We start from the raw sequence: 22,507 nt of genomic DNA on the forward strand, positions 1-22,507 counted from the left end.
CTGAGACAGCTATTACATTGTTTTGTATGAGTAGATTTAACGTTTTCCAGGCCCATTTTTCTCCCAGCTTGATAGTTTTTAGAGCTGTATTTATCATATCTCATTCCACTTGTTGATGCCCTCAGTTTTTAAGTGAACACACTCTCCTCTTTGTCTGTGTTTATTCAGGTAATAAGATGGATTGTTTACATCATAACTGCTTTCTTTGTGATAGATTCTTTGCTTTTAATCCTTCAAATCCAGCTTCCTGCTCCATATTAACCACCATTTCCATTGTGTCCATTCCCTCTCCCAATAACAAAGCTTGCGTAAAGAATCAACCCTTTCTGGATCTCCAGTATCTTCAAAGGGAGGGAGCTCCAGAGCAGCAGCAGATTCTGAGGAAGCACAGTATTTGACCCAGGCCTTTTTCAAGGAGTTTACTGTTTAGACCTGCAAATACAGTGAGCAGAACACTGAAGTTACTGATTTTGTTCTTAAAAAAAAAAGAGGCACCTCAATCTGTTACGTCTTTTTCTTGTATTACCGCACTTCTGTGTCTTCAGATGATTAAAGGAAGTGAGAAAGTTGCCTATCTGTACATTATTGGGGTACTGTATTTCACTCAGAAAAAAACCCCAAAAAACATCCAGGAAGGAAACATAATATATAATTGCAAGTGGTAGGTGCTTGCCAGCCGTGTTCTGAGATGGCTCACAGTGTTAAAAGGATCATTGCAGTGCTTTCAGTAGTTCCTAAATGTCAGAATTATGAATCTTTGGTGTCATGTTCTGTTTAAAAATAGCTTACAAGTAGTAATAATGTCTGAATCCTCAGGTTGTTTTTTGTGATTCCATGACTAACATAGGTAATTTCAATTCCTTTCACTAGTTGGTCATCAGGGACTTCAGGCTGTGTTGCAGTGAAGGTGTTATACTAGGCTAAATGCTGTAAAATGGTAACATTTGTTCTTCCTTTTCACTATCATCAATCTTTCACAGTCATATCAGACCCCTAATGTATCCGCAGGCTTCCCAGAGCTACTGGTTAAAATTACCTTTGCTTTTGGTAAGACTATGAACCTTCAAACCTCTGTGTTTTCAGCTGCCCCCTGTGGATTCTGTGAAGTCTCTTTCTGGCACATTACTCACTGCCAGCTACTTGAGTGGCATACCAGAGCAGCAGAGGCACTGCTGCTAGAACCAGCGAACAACCAGATTACCAGTAAACTGATTTTTTGTTGTTAGATGAGTTCTGCCAAGAAAGCATCAGAATATATGAAACCAGTGCATTAATTAATGGGTGCAAAATACAGCTGAAATTTTTCAGAGGTGTCCAAGCTCACAAGTCGTTGGGGTGTTAAAAAAAATGCAAGGGGGAAATAGAACAGTAAGGATAATAAAAATATGAAAGCTGTGTCATGCCAAATGTTGTTTAATTACAGTTTTCAACGTTAAGATATCTGTTATTAAACACCCATTAAAGTACTGCAGTTGATACATTATAAAACAGAGTTGCTTCTGGGTAGTAGTTGTTTTGTTGTTGCAGTCTACCCATTGGATGTCTATTCTTTCCCAGGGAAAAGAACCTTTCCTCTTGACCACTCCTCTCTTATGGGCATATACAAACATCCCATGAGACTAAATGTCTCCTGCAGTAATCTATTGGTTTGCCTTTCCCCAGCCTTTCTCCTTTTAAGCTCTTCTTGACTTAGAGTCTCAGTTCAGAGCAACAGTAATTTCTCAGACCAGCACCAAAGGAGAGGGGCTGTGGAGCTCTCTGCTTTCCCAGGGCTGAAAGGCTCCCCCAGAATGTTTAGGGGGACAGATCCTCTGTAGGATACAATCTGGGGACCTCCATTGTTGTCTCTGTGTAACAGAAACAGTTTATGCAGGTTTTCAATATTGTTTTCCAAGAAGATCAGTTGAAAATGGGTTACCAGCTGTGGTGGCCTGACCTGAGATAAGGCAGTACAGGGTTTTCCTGTCTGAGCTGGGCCTTTTAAGTAGGAAAGTAATTCTCTTGCCTCCTTACTTCCTAAGAAAGTATGATGTAGTTTGAGATCTTTCTCAGCAGCCTTTCTCAAAGGTAAGGCACCTTGTCAGAACAAAACACTTAACTTTTGGAAATGATTAAATTATCTATCCAATAATTTAAAACTATTAACCTAAATATTCAGATGTGGAATTACTTAGGTATTCACTGTATCTCCATTTCTAACATTCATACAGAGATCAATTCTGAATTAGTATCATCTGTTCGGAAGTCAGAAGTGTTACATGATCTTCTTGTTAAAGTAGCGTGAGGTTTGTACTGTAATTTTTGTAGCTTGTAGTGAGAGTGCTGATTTTAATCTCTGGTAGGGTTGCAAGATGTTTGATGTCAAAATAAAATCAACTTACATTGAATTGACAGAATTCAACTGGATTTTATCATCAGGATTCTGTGCTTAAGAAAATAAAAAAAAAGGGAGTAAAACTCCATATAGGTCCATGACTCTTTTTGCTGTTAGGCAGTCATTTTGGAGGTTATAGGGACCAGTTCAGAAACAATGCACCAAAATTGCTACTACCCTTATTTTTTCTTAACTTCTTTTTTTCATTGCTCAGTCATTTATGAGTGCATCACTCAGATATTTTTGTAATGGCATTTTTTTACAGAGCCAAAACACCTCTCAGAATTTTTCTCTTCAAAGTAACACAGATGAGCAGGGTTTGATTAAAATCAAGGGGAGAGATGTCCTGGAGTATTCAATGTAAATTTAGTCTGGGACAGTCCTGGTAAATGCTGCTTTTCAAGAGCAGATGTTTCCAGAGCCCACAGTTCTGAAATGGGATTAAGCTGGGACAAACACAGATCTGGGAGCTCAAAAGCCCTCATGGAGTTTAGTCCTGCAGCTTGCATGTTTTCCTGCCTTCATCTCTGAAGGTCCTGCATTTCATGCTCAATTTTAGTTCCAGCTATTCAATCTAAACTGTTTATTAGCTTCAAAAGCAGCTTTTTCAGAAATACATATTCTCAACAGACAACTTGCAAAACAAAAAATTCAAACCAAGGAAGAGAATTTGTCTGTTGTTTCTAGCCAGTGATAACAGCATGGAAAGGAAGCAGGGATGTGTGTGTTTAGTGTGTTCCCTAGGTTCTCTTCCAGAGAAGTTAATTACTTTAAGAGCTTCTTTAACAGCAAAAATTCTACAACTGAATACTTCTGGTAATTAGGTATCAGTAGTGAAAATAAAGCTGCATTGGATGAAATAGGTAGCTAATTCATGCATTTCTGTCAAATTGATGTGCCATAATTGAAATTACATGTGTAGCAAAATGAGAAATAGGAGATGAAAATATTTTTCAACCAGGAAAACTGTAATTTTACTACTGTGTAACAAGAGAAATTTTCATTCAAAAATACTTGTGTGTTTATTGCAGTTGGTACACCCTATTATATGTCTCCAGAGAGGATACATGAAAATGGTTACAACTTCAAATCTGACATCTGGTCTCTAGGCTGTCTGCTGTATGAGGTAATATTGATATATGCAGTGTACTTAATAACACTCTGGTACTTCCCCCTCACTCCCCCTGCGTAACTTCACTGTATGAACAGTGTGTTACTTGAGACTTACCTTTTTGCTGGGCTTGCTACAAAGATTTTGCAGCAATTTGTTGAAGATTGGGCATAACTGAAGGATTAATAAGTAAATAGTACCAAGCACATGTAAAATTGTTCTGGGTGTTTTCATGACCTGTATTGATCATATGCTTTTGGTAATAAATGTGTTGAGAAGTAGGAGGACTGAGTTAAATATGCAACTAATTTTTTCCAAAACTTCAATATAGTTACTTTCACGCAAATTTATTATGTTTACAAATATTCAAAATCTAAATAAAACAATAAGAAGTGTTTACTTATTACTGTCAGCTTGGATTAATTTTCAGCATTAATGATTCCTGTTGCACAGACATGTAATTTTTCTATTCTCCTATGACTGGTTAAACTGCAATTGTTTAATTTCTCTATTTGTATAGTCAAGATTGGTAGGTGACGCATAGTTTTAAATAATATTATGAGAAAATAAAAATGCAGGGCAAATTGGAATGGAGGCAAATGAAGGTGTTAAAAATAGGTAGGTTTCTAGGATATTTATGTCTTCCAAGTTCTTTACATATCATTTCTTGACCTAAAGAGTAAACACTTGTCTTGAAGGATACTGGAAAAAAATTTTGATCCATCAGCAATGGCAGTGAAGTCTTCCTAGCCATGTTCAGGTAGAAGCGAATATACTCAAGTCACTTTTTGTTTACCTGCAAAGCCACCTGCCTCAGTGAGTCAGCAGAACTCAACTAACACACACTCCACAATATCAGCACCTCCTGTTGATTTTAGGATTTTGTAGAATACATTGCCAGCCTGTTAAGGTTTTATGTTACTACCAGTGAATTGTCTCCAGTAGTACTGATTTACTTTCTATCACTGACATGTTGGTTTGAATATTAAAAGAGCAAATCGCTCTCTTTCAATTCTGCAGTTTGCAGATCTATGTAAGCTGTTGCTTCTGTATCCTGAGGATAATTCCTAAGGAATGAAGTCTTGTAGCTGATAGCAAGTATAAAGCAGAAGTTTCAATTCTGAACTAAAACTTAACCCTCCACTGGAGTTTCTTAATACTTACCATGACACTGCCTTGAGTTTCAGTGCTTTGCTTTACATACTTGCAGAAGCCCAAAGGTAGCATCATAAAGGCAGATAAGCATTTTTCAGTATTACTACTTTTTTGCCCCTCACTGGTTTTCCTGAGGAATTTTTATATCTGGAAACAAACAAGTAAAACCTTTGAATGTGTAATTATTATAAAACCCCATGATTTACGGTTAATTTTTATGTTATATGAAATTAAATTGCTAGATAGAAATCAGCGCTTTTCTAACTACTTTTTAAGCTTCCTGTCTTCATGCTGGTACAGTATATTAAACACCTATGTGAATGTTACATTTTTCTTAGATCTGGTAAATAATTTAAAAATAGCTAAATATCTTAATTCCGTTGATTAACTCAGCATCTTGAAATACCATTCTCCTTTGATTTAGTTTAGAAGTTTTACCAGGATTTTTTTAAAGTTGATGTGATTGTGTATTTGTTTTCCTTACTGTAAATATAAAATAATTATTAGGACCCATATTGTTCATATATATTATATAGCTACAGTACATGGCAGTGTCTCCAGCTAGAGCTTTAAAATTTTTTTTAGAGGTGCATTTATCCTCTTTAGTTAATTCTACAACATACCAGGTATTTATGGTGGGTTTTCTTGTTTTGTTATGAAGCTTTTTATAGAGCACTGAATGTAATTTTGAAATTTTAGGTATAGCAAACTGAAAATACATGCTGAGCATTTTTCACAGTATTATTTTTTTCAAAGTTATTTGAAAGTTGTTGCTTGAGGTTCTTCAAGACTTGTGTGGGTTAATGCATGGTATTTTTTTCATCTGTGCAGTTTTGTGCTTGGTGTCTTTTTGATGATATGTCCATAGCCTGCATTTGAGCATGTTTATTGTGTTGATTTCATGGTGATATGGACTCATATGTGCTCTGGATTGTGTCCAGCTTAATAGGAGAAGAGCAGTGGCAAATTTATCAAATCTTAGGAAATGCTTAATTGCCACTAAACTCTTTTCAGATATGTTTTAATTTAAGGCTAACTTCCTATAATGTATGTTGTTTTTAAAAATTACTATTTCTAATGTATAGAACAATCTGTTATTCAATGCTGTGCGGCCAGTAAGGTTTTTAGAAGTGTTTTATAGTCTGAATTTTTTTAGAGCCCCAGGTATTTCTGAAGCCTCAAAAACACTACCACAGGAGTTTTAATTGATATGCAACAAAGTAGACTTTACTAATTAAAATCAAGATGCTGTGCTTTTGCTACATGGACCTTTACATGGAAAAGTAGGTCTTACACATTTCCTTTTATTGTTCAGCGTAGCAGTTGCATCCTTACAGGGTTGTAGGTTGGTGGCTTACAGTTCAAAAAAAAAAAAAAAAAAAGAAAGCGAAAAAAAAGTGAGTGAGTGAGCTGCCACCAGCCCTGAAGACAGACAGTGGGCTTTCGTCCCTCAGACACCCCCAGAATACTAATCAGGAAAGTCAGACCCTGGAGGTCAGGGAGCAAGTCAATCATTCTAGTGATCGTCTCAGTGTGGAGGATCAAATTAGCCTGAAAAATTCAGCTGCTGGGAGGAGAGGGCGAGCAGCTGTCAGGGGCAGCAGCGAGATGCACTAATGAACCAGATGAATAGTGCAAAAGCTTGAAAATAAAAACAGGACAGTTGACATTTTTCATCTGTCAAAGCAGGAGATGCATGAAAATATAGTATTCCTGTTTTAACTCCTTAGGGGACATTCAGAATTTTTTTAACACTCGGCAGCATTCAAACAAAAGTACTTCTTAATGAACACCTAGAGTATGAAAATGAGTATCCGTGCGTTTATTTAGCATTTCTGCATGTATACAGACCCTGCAGTTGATTTTTCTTTTTTTTTCCCCCCCTTCTTTTCTTTTTTGGTCTTTAGCTTGCATTTTTAACATTCTTTTTAAGGTAAGAGACAATGTCATGTAAATCCAAAGATTAATATTATTTTAGTTACAATTACAGAATTTTTGGGAGGAGTTCAGGGTGGAACTGTAGCATTATATTTGTCTTGGGAGCTTTAAAATTTTTTATTGTTACTTGAAGGTAATATGAAAGAACTACTTGAGAGCATTTTAATCAGATACAAAGTAAATGTAAGAGAATTTTGGTAATTTTCTTCATACATTTCCCTCAGTGATATTGGTGCTTAGACATGAAAGAGTTAAACTGCTATCTGGAAGACCACAAGACAGATGAGAGCCATTTTCAGCTTGTCCTGTCCCTGCTGAAGCTCACTGAGTAGCACAGCATGGACTAGCGTGTTTCACACACACTCTGCCTGTCTGGGGAATGTACACATTGTCCTTCCAAAATCAAACTTATTAGCACATGTAGAAAAGGGTGACTGACTTTGGGGCAGCTCTGCACTCAGAGCAGCATTCGTGCTGCTGCAGTTAAAAGATTTCGAAGGCTTGGAACAGAATGGAGAGATTTTAAATGAATTTTTAAATTTCTAATCCAGCTAACCGTAGTATTTGCTTCTAGCTTAAATGTCAAATTGCAGCATTGTCTGGAAATAAAGGGTAGGTTTACTAGTGATAGTTTTAAGCTGATCATTTGTATAAGTGCTCTGCAGCAGATTTTCTCATTTTTGTGTTGTAATTATAAATTACAGCCATAGGTGCAAGTTCTGCACTTCAGGATGAAGTTTTGGGATTTTTTTGTTTTAGTAACGTATTGAACTATGAAGTTTTTGGGTTTGGGCTTTTTTTTGAAGAATAGATGACAGCTTTTTCTTGCTTTAAAAAACCCCAGCTGCATGGAAGTCTAGTGTCATAGCTGTGGAAGGTTACAGAATCCACTGTTACCCAGCATTTTCTACACACTGCTTTGCTTTAGGTCAGGTAATGTTTTCTTCCAAAAGGTTTTCAGAAGAAAGTATGTTTTGGGATTTTTTTGATCTCCCTCATGGTGCAAGAACCCTCTACACTCACAGCCCTATTGTAAACTGCTCAATTTTTCTTCGTACTCTAATAATAAAACCCTGATGGTATGCAATTCCAATATTGCAGTGTAAGGATTGTGACAACTGTGATTGTATGACACAGAATGGGTGCACACACTGGTTACAGTAATAGTTTTGGAACATGTGGTTAGCATTGCAACACTTCTTCTAAGCAGGGAATCAAAAGTCATCAGTTTTGATTTGTTACTATTACAGACTTTATGACAGAATAGGTTGACTTAACAACGCAAAAGAAAACTGTATATTTTCTTTAAACAGATGGCTGCACTGCAGAGTCCGTTTTATGGTGATAAAATGAACTTGTACTCTCTGTGCAAGAAGATAGAACAGTGTGACTACCCACCTCTCCCTTCAGATCACTATTCAGAGGAAGTAAGTAATTTTCCTTTTCATGGGCTGAATCCTCAGTGTATGTAAGCTGGCACACTTCCAGGGAAATAAAGGAATTTGCGTGATTTTGTTATTTGCAGATTATGCCCATACGTGTTTGCTTGTTGAACTCACTCAAATGTTCCCGTCAAAACAAGTTTCTTTTATGATTTATATTTGAGAGTATTAATGATGGAAACATCACACTGTTAGAGCCTTAATTTCATTGGGCTTCCTTGCAATTATGACAAAATGCTCTCCCAGGATGCACAATGGTATCTTCCACAGGCCAGAATGGGATGGAGTCTGACATCTATAGTGTGCTTTTCTAAAAGCACAACTACACAAGTTTATGTTGCACAGTAAATTAGTGCACTGGCCTTGTTTCTCTAGGGGCCTGCATTAAAATAAATACAATGTAACTCACTAGTAAAAATGAATTGTTTAGTTTCCATTTGTCTGCATTATAAAACTGCAGTGTGCTGTTCAATGCAGTTGAATGGCAGTTTCTTTGCAAGAAAGAGTGGTTCTTGACAAATAGTAAATTTCAGAGAAATATAGCTAGACATAATATCATTGAATTTGAACAATATACTCATGCATATCGCAGCAGTGTTTGTTTTAAGCTGATAGGTAACAGTTCTTACTGTCATTGGTGCATTTAAGGGGGAGTATTTTTTAAGTTATAAAATGAAAGAAACTAAGCAAAATGAATATTTTTCTTAGTGTAACAGAATGGAAAAATTTAAATGCTTGCTTGTTAATGTTCTGAGGTGGCAGTTTTGAAATACTTTCCCAATTTGAAAAGAACAGGGCAAACTGATAGAAGCTGTAAAGCAAAGAACAGGTATTAGTAACCAATTCTAATTGAATTCAGCCTACATGAATTAAAGATTACTCTAAAAAAGCAAATAAACACAAGCGCTGAAGTACTTTCAATAAACATAAAGCATTATACAATTTCATTTATAGAGTCGGGATTGTAATTCTGAACTGTAAATTCTCTTGCTTTAAAAGCCGGTGATTGGACTTCTAATAAAATATTACTATTCAGTGTTTTGTATTTATAGTGACAATTTTCCACTTTTATGAAATAAACTGGACTTTAAAAGATTATTTGGTGATGTTACAAAGGATGAAATAATGATCTCCTGTGTAATTTATCCACTATACCTCTTTGTGGGTTTTCCAATTAGTTTTTTACCTTGGCCATTTTTAATTATTATTTATTGTAGACTCTAAATATGGCAGTTCATATAACCAACTTCAGAACTGGAGGCCTAGAAATACAGTAGGGTGTGAACAATAATGCAAAATGATAGCAAGGATGTCAGGGGCCGTTCTTTGTTGTGTCATTCATGCTGTCTTCCTTTTTCCATGAAGCGCATGAATATTTCACATATCTGCATCCTCATCCTCTATTCTTCTTGACTAATTTTCAGACTGTCTGAATTTGCATTTCACATGGTAGCTGATTAGGAGATGCCGAGTGCAGCAGCAAAGCCTCAGCAGGCGGTTTCCATGGTGACCTTCAGCAGGATTTTAATGATGATACCACTAGTGGTTCGTTGAAGTTGGCCTGCCTGCAGGGCTACTTCACTGCAGCTAAGTGTGAAGTTGGAGATGTGGATTCCCAGCCAAGGGGCAAATATCAAAGTCTGGCCCAGATAGAAGGTCTTAAGAGTTTGGATGGGGAAAGAGATTCCACCTTTTCCTTATATCTGTCTAGGTTCTTGTGTTGCAAACAAATGCAAAGGACAACATGTTACATTCTGTTTATTTCAAAGCAGACGTGTACTTCTGCACCTCAGATAAACCAATTATTTGCAAAATACATGTAAGTTATTTTAAAAGATAATGAGAGAATCAGAACTATTGTTGTGTATCAAGACAGGTAGGAAAATAGTTACTTTAAAAAGTCATCAGCTATGGAAACTGTAATGGGAACATTATGTTCTGATGTGAAGACTTGTGCCTTCACTAAGGTATATGGAAAACATACATTTATTAGTTACTGTACCAAAGTAGACCTTTTTCTTACTTGTATGAAAAAATACTGTGCGGGCATGAACTCTAAAAAAGGGAAACAAGTGCTATCTGTCACATTAGGATATTGTCCTAAATGTTTCACCTGTGCTCGCAATTTAGATGTCAAACCTTTAACCAGGTCAGAAGCACAGTCAGGGAGCAGTAAATCTCAGGAATCACTGAACAGTAAAACCCACTTCATGTTTCAGAGCAAAGAATTTTCTGAAAGAAAAATTTCACTCAATGTTGATCTCTGCCTCCTCTAATATAGGTGTGTAAATACTTACATTACAAAATACAAGTACTTTTCTGAGAAACTTTTTACAAGTAAATTTTAGTGAGTTTTAGGGTGTGACATTTTTTCTACGTTTTGAATCCTCTGTGAAACCAACCTGTTAGTAATGTGTTACATCTGTGTCGTTAGAGAATAGTATGATAGAAAGATACAGATTTAGATGGACAGATGGGTAATTTTTTTAAAATCCTTTGATTAAAATTCTAATAGTCTAAGGTGCATTTTCACAAACTACTGCTTGAGTGGTAGAGACCCAAGCCAAGATTTTCAGATGCTTAATAACTTTGGATATCTCAATTTTTTAATATCTGTTAAAAACATCTGGTATTCAGAGTGAGTACTTAGCATTTACTGAAAGCTGTTCTGCCTTAGGGAACTCAAAGCTGGGGCTCCCTTGCCACTCCCAGTCAATACTCCTAAAATCTTGTCATCCAATATTAGTATCACATTGCTTTCATGATGAAGTTTTTAAATCTTCCCTTTGATTCAGGTGCATTTTTTCTAAAGTCCATTGCCAACCTCCTACCCCTGTGTGAAAGCTGAATGAGCCAGCAGGTTCATGACAATGGTGTTAGTTGCCAGCAGATGGTCTTGAGAAAAGTACTCAGAAAAGACTTCAAGAAGGTCTTCTATTTGGAGTAAAATTAATTGTGTGAAGTTTTTTTAATCCAAAATTCGTTATTTGAAAATTTCTCTTTGTCAGCCAGCTACTAATGTGAAATACTTGCCTGTCATACTTCTGTCTTTCCCTCTCCTCCTGACTTGTGTGATAGTTATTTATTCCATAGCTGAAAAACCTGCTAAAGTTAAAGCAAGTGTGTCCCACTGCTCCAATGTGAGACTAAGCTCCAGGCTAAAGACAGTCACTGTGCTAAGTGCACAGAGGAGGTTAAGAAGGATAAGCAGCCAAAGAAGTTTGCAGCTTGGGGCTGCAACAGGAGGTCCCTCTAGCTCAGTCCTGAGTTCTGCTCTGCCTGTGCCCGGTAATAAAATGTTACTCCCATCTCTAATGGTAATCTGACTTTAGAAGCCCAGGGCCTCTTCCCATGATACTGATGAGCTTTTCTGATACATTGGAAATTTTATTAATACTAGAGGAGCTGAGTAATGGATTTCAGGTTTATTGACATGGATATTTCTGTAGGAGTAGGGGAATAGTGCTATAACCAAGTGTAAGCATCCAGTGGGGTCCCAGTTTCAGTCCTGAAAGATCTTTCTGTATAACTGTTTTCATTCTGTATAGTAAAATTAATTCACCTTGTGCAAAGGTTTGCTGTTCAATTACAAGGCTCAAAAGAGCTCAAGGATTTTGAAATTACTCAGGAATGTGCACTGTTGGTGTGCAGTGTCCCAAGCGTAGTCAGCTCAGCATTCCTCCCTTACAAGTGAGATTCTGGACTCTCCAGGGAAGGAGTGGGATAGAAATTTTGCAGTAATTGCAGTGACCATGATTTAAAGAGGTCTGTGACATAATGGTTTATTTTATTACAGTAATAGTGAAGGTTTGTCACTAATGGAGCTCACCACTTACGATGGGAGGAGGATTTCTGAGTAAACTGATTCTTGTATATCTTTTCTTGCATCCTAACCATGGTAGCTGTTGTATGCATTTTGTGAGAGTAAAATACAAGAAACTGCAAAAAGCTACCAGTCAAGACACCATGTTGGGTGAATGATTTTGTTTCTTTTTTTTTCTTTCCAAGTGTATCTATAGGGGTTAATGAGACCTAAAGTCTTACCTTTGAGTAATGATGCTCTTTTGCTTCAGTGTCTTTTTAAGTGATGAATCTGTTAGACCATTTTATCGAAACTTGAAATTGTGATACACTGTAACAAGTACAAAAGTAACTCTGAAGGAAGGCTTCCTGTTTAATGACTTAACAAGCAGTTTGAGTCTGAAATGGGTTTTTAAATTATAAAGTTCAGTTTAGAAGATAAACTCTGAGAAGAATTGAAAAGACAGCAAGTAGCCTACTGGAAGTAAACAAGGCTTCTCATGTGCTTTGCAGGTAAATTTCTTGAAGATATATTTCTGCTGTTCTACGTATAGTGAAGTTATTGATAAACAACTGGTAAAAACAGGAGAAAGAATACTCTGCTTCCCCTGTGATGCCAGCTTTATAGGTTTCAGTGCTTCAGGATACTTACAGAGACTGTTTGCTGTATACAGTTCTGTTGAACAGATGGAAGTCTTCACAGAGAAAAAGAAATACATAAATTCAAGATTAGATGTTGTATTTTGCAGATAAATTATACCTGTGTTCTTTTTACAAAATGTTTGCTTATTCAACTCTGATTTCAGGCTTGAGGGATTTGGATGTTCTTCCATCTTTCCAGTTTTCTGTGCAGGCTGTCTGAGGTGCTACAGAGCAAGCTGCTCGTCTCTGCTAATGCCCTGTGCCTCTTGCTTGCACTGCGTCCCACCTGCTTCTTCTGCAAGAGATTGTTTTGCTTTGCATGTTTGAATTACATGCTGGCAATTATTATTTCTTACAGTAGCTAATGATTTCTAGCATTCTATTTTTCAAAAGTTAGTGAGTTATTACAGGCTAATACTTTTTCATGTCACTGTCATAGTATTTTATTTATTGACTGCCAGAAGCAATATAATGGCTCTTATAAATCCATTAGTCAAAATGTAAGATGTAACATGTTTAAGATTCAAATAGCAAATCTGTAACAAAATAATGTTTCTTTTCAATCTAGCAATCTGACCACTATCGTCAGAATTAATGATCTAATTTTTAAATAATAAGCTCTTCTTGCTGGAGAATAAAAATGTCTAGTGACATAGTTCTTATATTGTTAAATACAAAAAACCCTGTACATTATGTACAGTTTATCTGCAAGGACTAATGGACAGAGCTTTATATAGTGCTGTGCAATGCTTCTTCCTTAACTTGAGGAATTCCCATGCATTTAAATTAATCTTGTGAAAAGTGAAAGGAGTAGAATTGTAATTAAAAATCTTTCTTGGTCTTTTTAGAAGAGGTAGGAAGGAAGCTCTCTGATGGCAGATTTGAAGACACAGCCTTTGTTACTTTTGAATAATCAGAGTGATGAGGTTGCTCTGCATTAGTTGCAATAATTACAGATTTTTTTTCAATAATTGTACCTAATAGTACTGTAAGGGAGACCAAACCAAATTTGACATATTGCCATAGAAGGGTGGATCGCAATGTGTTTGTTGGAGTGTCCTCCCCACCTGTCTCTAATGCTGCCAGGAGATACAGGAGGATTTGGCAAAGCTACTAAAAAGCATAAAGGAAGAGCTTCAGAGTTGGTTAAATTGTTTTTGCAATGGACTGTAAACTTTTCAGTAAGTCATCATGAAAGAGGTATATTTCACGTTGAAAAAATGTTTAGGACATGCACACAATTTAAAGTGGATGCCCTGTCAGAAGGTTATTCAAACAATGTATTAAGTTCAAACATCATAAGTTTTTAGGCATATAAGTGGAGGAAGAAAAACCTGCAGCTGTCCTACCAGCTTGTGAAGGCAATGAGGGAGATTCAGGTGGTGGGGAAGCTCTTTGGAGTTGCTTCTGCTGAATCCGTGCATTAAAAAGGCCCAATAAGTTATGGTGTTTGTGGAAACACGGGATTTTCTAGTCATAGTGAGTTGTTTATTTCCATACTTTTGTGAACATCTTTGTTAACTATATCCTTCTTTCCCTAAGAACAAAATAAATAATCTAATCCTAAGGAGTAAATACCAGGATATAGAGAAAAGGTTATTTATTTCAATATCATATCTTCAGCAGTGGACAAGTGAATTAACAGGGCCAATATGACATATAACTTTTCCCAAAACAGTTTCCCAGTTTCCAGTTTTAAGTTCAGAAATTTCCTCAGGGGTGGAGTCTTTATAACAAATAGCTCTCAGTGGGTTTAATTTGTTCAGCTGCCTTCTGAATGTGTTTGCATTGGTAGCTCCTGGCAGCAGGAGGTTCTGTGGGTTAACTGTGTATTAGAAGGAGAACTGCTGCCTTTTGTTCCTTGGAACCTGTCACGCAGAAGTGCCATTTATTGCTGGCTAACTCTTGCATCGGGAGTGAATGAGCAAACAGTCCTCATTTACCTCGCTTCAGCCTTCTGGGGTTTGCAGACATACCCCTCCAGAAACAGGGGAACTTTGGATAGATCGTGTGCGATCGGACTAAATATGCATCTGCAGTTGTATGTTAAAAGGAGTAGAACTTCAATGCACTCATCAGATTTTCTGGGCAACAGTGCAAAATGTAAAACTCCCGTGAGCATGTTGCATATGTGCACGCATAAAACTGCGTGTTGAGAGAGGGAGGGTCGAGCGGGTGCTGACGCAGAATTGCTGTTCGGCTCATTTTTAATGGTTTTATTAATTTGATAACGCACAAGTATTACCTTGTAAGAAGGCCAACAATGCTGTCATGTTATTTTCCTTCCCTAGCTGCGGCAATTAGTGAATATGTGCATCAGCCCCGATCCAGAGAAGCGGCCGGACATCACCTACGTGTACGATGTGGCGAAGCGGATGCACGCACAGACCGCAAGCAGCTGAGCAGGCAGCGGCGCGGGGGGAGAGAGCAGGGAGAACCAAGTACTTGGAATGAATCATCCCACCTCTTCGTGTGTTACACGATTGTAATTGTTTGAAGCTTACTGTTGTGCTTTGAATTGTAAACCAATTTATATACAAGCTTTGTTGTTTCCTGTTTATTTCTGGGTTTGTTGGTTTTTTCCTTGTATTTTTTACTAAGTTGCAGTTGTACAACAGGTTTAAATATGTAAAGCAAAATTTTAGGATGCCAATGACCACTGTTTTCCGTGTTAAGTGGTTTCAAGTATATTTTCTGTAATAACAAAATTGTATTCAGTTGGGCCTCAGTTCTAAAACACAGTTGCACTTTTGCACATGATACAGATATTAGGCTTATTATCCAGAAGCAAAATGTCTGAATCTCTCACCTTTTTAGTAATTTATGGAAGGTATGAATCAGCACAGTTAACTTTATTTTAATCTTTGTTCTAAGAAGAACATAATTATTATAGAAGGTTGTTGTATTTTATATTGAATTGTAGTTTTCAGTACTTGCTTTAAGAGCGGACAGATGATAGGATCAGTTTTCTGCTTGCCAGATGCAGTGGGAAAATAGTTTCAGGAAAAATTGTCATGCTGAAATTTTTGTAACATCCCTTTTTGTTTTGTTGTTCTGTCTTAATATCCACAAACCATTTGTTGGAGGTTTTCTGGGAAAATTTAAGGTGTTTATTCATGAATCCGATCGTTTTCAATAGATTTGTGCAGCGCTGCCCTGGGGCAATAGGAATCTGCATAGTTAAGTCTTAAAACCATGCAGATACTTCAAGTAGCAAATAGCATTCTGAGGCTGTCATTGAGCAGATCTGATTAAAAGATGCAATCTTTAAGTTAGAACTTCCCAACTGTTAGTGTATATGTCACCGTTTGTAGATTTTTGTGTTTAAAATTATTTGAATGACCTTACAGTGTATTTAAATTTAAAATATTTTTTTAAGTATAGAAATCTTTTGAGAAAGATATAGTAGTGTAGTATAACACAAAATGTATTCTACATAAATATATGGAGGTTTTGTATACTGTATAATGAGAATTAGCTTTATATTTAGCAAAAGCAAATTTTAGGTTTTTATGTTTAAGTTGCCAGTCCTTCATTTGGGAAATAAATATGTATGCAAACTGTCTTACAAATACTGTATTAGTTAAAAAGGAAATGCTGAATATTTTTGTTAAACCTTAGTGCCTTTTTGGGTATGTTTAAATAATATTTTTATTGTGCCTTGTTTTTAAATGTGGCAAAAATGGAGAGTGAAATGAGATTTCTAAAGTTTCAAACCCCTGGAAATAGACAGAACTGTCCAAACATAGTTCTTTTCAGTGATAATAGCTACGAAGCTGTTACAGTCAGTTGAATATTTTTCTTTGTGTGGGTAAAAAGAAGTTAGTTCAAATAAAAGCAGCGTACTATACATACACATATAAGTTCTAGATGCAGTCACTTCACTGCATGCTCAGTGGGGGTTTTTTTGCTTGTTTGTTTCTCTGCAGCTTTAATTTTTGATTTGATATAATGCTCAAAGGATAAAAATCTGTCTCTGGAGTTTGTGGATGAAATGTTCAGCTGAGGTCAGGGTTGTTTTCAAGTTTATATTTTTAAAATTGCAAATAGTATGGAAATTGTTTGGCAAAATACAGGGGTTTTAAATAGTATGTGCCAGATCATGAGCTTATCTTAATACATTTTTTTTAAATTTTTGTTTCCAGATTTTGTAGGATGAATTCTATGAAACTGTTGTTTTCCTTCTCACTTCTGTGTGTGCTTAATCTTGTAGGACTTGAGTGGAACAATTTGTAGAGAAGTATATGAGAAATCTTGCTTTGTGTCTAACAACCTCGAGATTTATTTGCATTTATTATCTGAATATAGAATTTTTAAAATTATGGTTATGTTCTATAATATTTTATATGGCATAGAATTAAATGCTTTATATTGAAAAAGGCAGGACGATACTTCCTCGACTGCCAGGGTTAGCTTTTAATGTGCACAAATACTTATATAATGTAGTTTTTTTCTGAAATGTGCCAGAACATTTAAAAATCACTGAAAAAAGCCCCTCAACACAGTCAGGCTATTTGTATCTACTGCTATGCATTAAGTATTGAACTTTCTGAAAGAAACTGGTAATTGATATCCCTCCCTCTCTCCATTAGGATGTGTTGAGTAAAAAATTTTGAAGTTTTTTATTGTTCTGGCAGGGTTTTAGTATTTATGATTAAATCTTGTGTTGAGGAAAAAATAGTTGTTCCTGATTTAAACACTGTAAAATGAATGGTACAGATGACTCTGGTATCAAACTTTATAACTGAAAAGCCCATGTGCGTTAATGGAACTGATTATGTAACTGGGGATTGTAGAATCTATCCCTAAAGTAAAGCACCTGGTAACATATGAAAGTGATAAGTCTGTTATAACACTCCCATGTGTGCTACATGCTTATAAAGTATTTTCTTTTATAGACCACTGTTCTATTTTTCATTTGTTGATGATGACATAGGGCACTATTTATTTTAAGCTATGTCATTATGTGTTTATTTTCTTTAAAACACCATGTTACATTTCTACCCAAAATGTCTGAGTAGCTCCTCCTTTCATTTTAGTAGTGCTCTGCTATTAACTTGCTTCAGGAGTGAACTTTGTGCTTTGAATAACATTGCATAAAATCTCTTTTGTCTCAAACTTCCCTGCTGTGCAGTTGCCTAATAGAAATAAAAGATACAGGTATTAAATATAATGTAAAAATTATAGTGTTTGTATACTAGCTTAAACTTTCCTTGTTACATATATATATTTATATATATATATATAAAAAAATATATGTTATCGTAAATGCTACCTATCTGTGGACAACTCACTGCTTCTAGTAGTTGATTTTAGGTGAGATTCTTTGACTGTAACAGAAGACAGTACATTAAAAAAAAGAAATATTTTTTGTATTATTTGTTAGAAGTTTATCTAAAAACACTACATCCAGTATATTCACAGCTAACCCAAAAGAACATTTTTATCTACAATTAAAAAATAAATTTACAATTATTTTCATGTCCTCTGAAAATGCCTGGTAAAGCATGACCGTAGCAAAGAGCTCCCATTATGGCCCCAGTTCTGTGAGCTCTTGTTTGTAGGTAGGTGGTTTTTATGTAATTTCTGTAAGTTTGAGTGAACCTCATCTACACACGTAAATAAACAGTAATCAGTAGGGCATATAGAAATGATGTGTTCAGCTCACTGTTTATGCTCTCTATGTCACTGGATTCATAGCAGAGAATAGTATGGGGTTTTTTTTCTCCTTTTCTGTTGCACTCTAATGATCCAACTACCAATTGTATGAGCAGGCAATAGAAGTGTGTCTTCTTTTTGTAATGAGCAGAAACTTTAGAAACATGCCAACGTACCAGAAGATGAAATGCAGTATTAGAAGTGTCTGAGAAGGCTGGTGTTTTATTCATGCTTATGATTAAGAAAGCCATAGACTCAAGTTTTTGACAGAAGCTTGAAAATGGAGAAGGACTTCTTATGCCAGTGGTTCTCAGATACCTCTGACTGGGACCTAAAATCGTGGTGATGTTTGTTTTCAACAATCAGTCTACTTAATCTCTTATCTTTGCTGTTATGCAGTGAGATAAGAATCTTAATAGCTGAATTTTGAATGCTGGTGGGGATTGCTGCATTGGGTATCTGAGCTTTTAGGAATGGGAGGTTGATGTAAGAGAGAACAAAGGCCTTCAGGTCTTGCTTTGTGAAAAGTGAATTGAATCTGCAAGTGAAGCTGCTGCAAAGCAGAGGCCAAACCACTTTTTCCATACTTTTTGATATTCCTTTAACAGTCAAAGTTTTTCCAACTCGGCCATATCTCCATATCATCTTTAGACAGTGACAGTGTTGGTCGTCTGAGTTTCTGATCTCAAGTTTGGTCTGGGTGAGTAACTAACCTTTCTTGCAAGGTTACCCAAGGAGGGAAGTAACAGGTGCTGGCTGTGCCAAGTGGGGTGCTACTTATGTTTCTGAAGATGACTTAAATACAGATTTTTAAGTTTGTTTTTCAGACTTTGCTCCCTTCCCTGAACCTTTTTTCTGCAGTTCATGCTTTTTGCATATTCACTCCTAAAGTTCTACAGCTCCTGACTTGTACTGCTTCTGCGTCTTCGGCCCTGTTGTCTGCTCCACCCTCTTCCTGATTTGAAGTCTTCTGTGTCTAGTTTTCCTAGTGGCCATTAGTTTGCTTCTTTCTTTGTGACTTTGCTAAACTCAACCCATTTCTGTCTTCTCAAATTTTATCTCTCCCCATGGGCAAGCCTTTTTTTCCCCCTCTGATAAGTACTTAACTCCACTGTTCTTCATCCTGTTTTTCCAGCCCAATGCCTATGATTTCTAGTTTTAGACAGATTTTCTCACTGCCTCAATCATTCCCATGACCTTGTCTTCACTAAATATGGTTCACTTTATTATCTCTCATTTCTAAATTCCCCTTCTCTGATCACTACCTGCTCCCTTTCAGCTAATCTGTCTTTCTCTCTCCTCTACCCTGTCACTCACTCCTTTTGGGATCTCCAGTCTATTAACCTTTTTGACTCGTTTATCTTTTCAACTGCCTCCGTCCTTCATTGGTCTCACTTCTTTTGACTCACTGGTCTCTATTTTCATCTTTATCTGCTTCTTTATACATGGTATCTTTGGTTGCTTCTCACATTGCCCTGTCTTTGCTCCTTCCCTCCAGACATTTTTTCCTTGTAATTTCTTAATTTCCATTCCAGCTTTTCAGAATATTTCTGAAGAGCATGTCATTACAACAGATCTTTGGACTCAGCTTTGCCTTACCTGCTTTAATTCTCTCCCCAAATGGACTTTTTAACCACTTTTGTATCACTCTTTTTTTTTTCTTTTTTGAGCTTGCTTTGCAGATATGCTGTTCATTTGAGTTCTCCATACATTCTTGAAACTTTTGCAGGACAAGATCCTTTTCAAAGTTGTTCTTCATTTCAGGATCTGTTTCTGAACTGAGCTTTTCTGCCTCTTAACTATACAAATTTGCCCCTCTTCTGTTTCTTTTATGCCTCTCATTCCTTTCATTGAATGACTTCTTTTTCCTTCACTAGCAAGCAAGTTTCTCTTTCATCTGTCTTTAAGGGATGGCACCCATCATCCTAACTGTTTCTGGTTTTTAATGTTTTTTTCTCCCTCTCATCTCCTAATTTCATGTACGTGAACAGCCTCTTCCCAGTCTGGTTTTCACATTACACTTTAATGCCCCAAAAATTCAGTGCTTCCCATCTCTGCCTGGTCTGGTTCTCCCAGAGTTCTGTCTCCAGATGGTTCCTTTAGTATCCAGCCAGCCTCAGACCTGTTCAGATTCAGAGATTTAATTTTGATTTCTGAATCCCTCTAGACTATTTTCTAACACTGCTGACAATTCTACTTGTCTGTTTTTCAAGGCCACAACCTTTATATCTCTGACATTTCTCCCATGCCTGCATATCAAATGTCTGAAAGTTGGGTGCATCAGGTTCCAGCCCTCTTCACTATCTGTGTTCTTTCTCTTATCTTCACTGATTTAACCTCTGTGTCATTTTGACTTCTTTTCTACCTTCAAAGTATCAAAATAGGATTAAACTGTCGTTGGGCTTTCACTGTTTTGTGTGCTGAGGAAGTAACTCCACCAAATTACTACTTGTTTTGTTATTAAAGACACTGGAATCTCACAAATCTAGTCTTACTTCAGTATTGTAGACTGGAGTAGATTCTGGTTTTCCAAGTACTTCAAAAGTCCTTGAATCTGGACCTTGATTTAGTTTTCTATCATTTCAGATGAAAAGGTTTTTTCCCTTAATTACTTCATATTTACTGTGTGTAACTTTGTCCTATCTTGTTTCTGCACATACCACTAACAGTTGTTTCTTGTTACAGCAACGTGATTTCAGTGCTTTTAATTATTGCTTAAAATAACAAGTATGCTGAAGAGCTTCATTGGCTGGATCCAGACTGTTAAGCACAACACTCTTCTTTGTTCCTGTCCCACCTTTAATTCTGGCTTTTCTTCCTGCTGTTCTCTGTGTCTGCCCCAGCTGCAAGCAAGGGACCTTGTGTTCTTGCAGCCATAGTGCAAGTTCTTGCCAGCAGCAAAATACTTATTCATCCTCTAGGTCTAGAACTGAGCTCAGTGTAGTACTGTTTTTTTACCCATGCTAGCCTAATTTGAAAACAAATCAGACCTACCTGCATGGTGGAGGCTGCATAGTTTTCTCCATATCTGAATTCACAGTTGTAGCAGGCTTTTAGATTTGGAAGATTGTGTGTTTGCAGATTCACTGTTGATCACATTGTCTGACCTTTGCTCATAACTATCCTTGTATATATGTTGAGATTGAGAAGCAAAATTCTCTGTAAAACTAAGAAGTTTGGTGTTTTGGAACTGTGGGGTGTAGAGCTGAATGTCAGATTTAGTTTGATGTGTCTGGGTATACACACATTTATTGACTTTTTATTGCACCAGAATAGTTGTCTTTGAGGGTCAGTTGCTTGTTGGCACAAAGACTTTTTCTAGTCATTTTCAGGTTTTATATTTACTCCTTGTTAACTGTGTGTATCACATGATACCATTAGTTCCTTTTTTCTTCTGTTGGTGCCTTAGTGATGAGTGGAGGCCTTACATATTTTGTCTAATTGCAGTTTTCTGTCATGTGGAATTAAAAATAAACTAAGAAATTGCTGGTGCCTTGAGTCCTTCCTGATAGTTCTCCTTGCTTTTCATTTAATCCTAGCAATAGAAGGAGGTCGTAAATAGGAACATAAATGATCTCCAGGACAGAGTAGAGATGTTTCAGAGATCCTGACCTCCCCTCACCTCCCTCCCATACTCTCATTCTCTGGCTTCCCTGGGGCACTTGCAGAGGACCTGGCACTGCCAGTATATTGAGGGCCAATAGAAACTTTCCTCAGTGTGGACAAGAAATCTCCCAGTTAAAAATGACTGGGAATATATTTGATATTGTTACACAGTTGATAATTCCAAATGTGTAAAGAGCAGTTAAAAATGGGTGTTTGCTGTTACAAAGGGAATTTTAAATCACACAAAGGCTCTTAGTTTGCCTTTTAATGCAGTATTTGTACTTTTCTATACCCTTCATTTGCTGCTTGTTTCGCTGATTTCAGTTATGCTGGGCTGTTTTAAAGATGATGATTAAAGTATTGCTCTTTGTTGGGAGAGGGGAAAGTGGGAAGCATTCAATGATTTGTTTGAATTTGGCTGCTGATTGTGCTGGAATTAAATCATATAATTATTCAGATTGGAAAGAACCTTGAGAGAGGTCTCTAGTCCAGCCTCCTGATGAGAACAGAGTCAGTGCTGAATTCAGACCTGGGCTTAAGGCTTCAGCAAGTTGGATCTCAGAAAGCTCTGGGGACAATGATTGTGCAGCTCCTCTGGGCTGCCCACTCCAGTGCTTAGCTGGCTCCACTGGAAACCTTGTCTCCCTTATGTTCTGTCAGAAGAAACTCCTCAGTTACAAGTCTTGGCCATTCTTTGTTTTTCTGCCACTCTTCAAATGTTCTTTCTGTTGCAAAAAAGGTAAGTCAAGCATTGAAACAGAGAACTCGGGGTGTTTTATT

General features: G+C 36.8%; 1 protein-coding gene across 4 annotated transcripts in view; it reads left to right on the top strand.

Moving 5' to 3' along the window:
- Nucleotides 1-21,619, top strand: part of NEK7 (NIMA related kinase 7) — a 64,293-nt gene extending 42,674 nt beyond the window's left edge. For all 4 annotated transcript variants that reach the window (XM_071564771.1, XM_071564772.1, XM_071564773.1 and 1 more), the window contains 3 exons: nucleotides 3,406-3,500; nucleotides 7,892-8,005; nucleotides 14,755-21,619. In XM_071564771.1, the coding sequence (XP_071420872.1) occupies nucleotides 3,406-3,500; nucleotides 7,892-8,005; nucleotides 14,755-14,865 (320 nt within the window). In that variant the 3' untranslated portion in view covers nucleotides 14,866-21,619. The remainder of the gene's footprint in view (nucleotides 1-3,405; nucleotides 3,501-7,891; nucleotides 8,006-14,754) is intronic.
- The last annotated feature ends 888 nt before the right edge of the window (nucleotides 21,620-22,507 follow it).

The sequence above is a fragment of the Pithys albifrons genome, chromosome 10 (genome assembly GCF_047495875.1).
Source record: "Pithys albifrons albifrons isolate INPA30051 chromosome 10, PitAlb_v1, whole genome shotgun sequence".
In the NCBI taxonomy this organism is placed as follows: domain Eukaryota; kingdom Metazoa; phylum Chordata; class Aves; order Passeriformes; family Thamnophilidae; genus Pithys; species Pithys albifrons.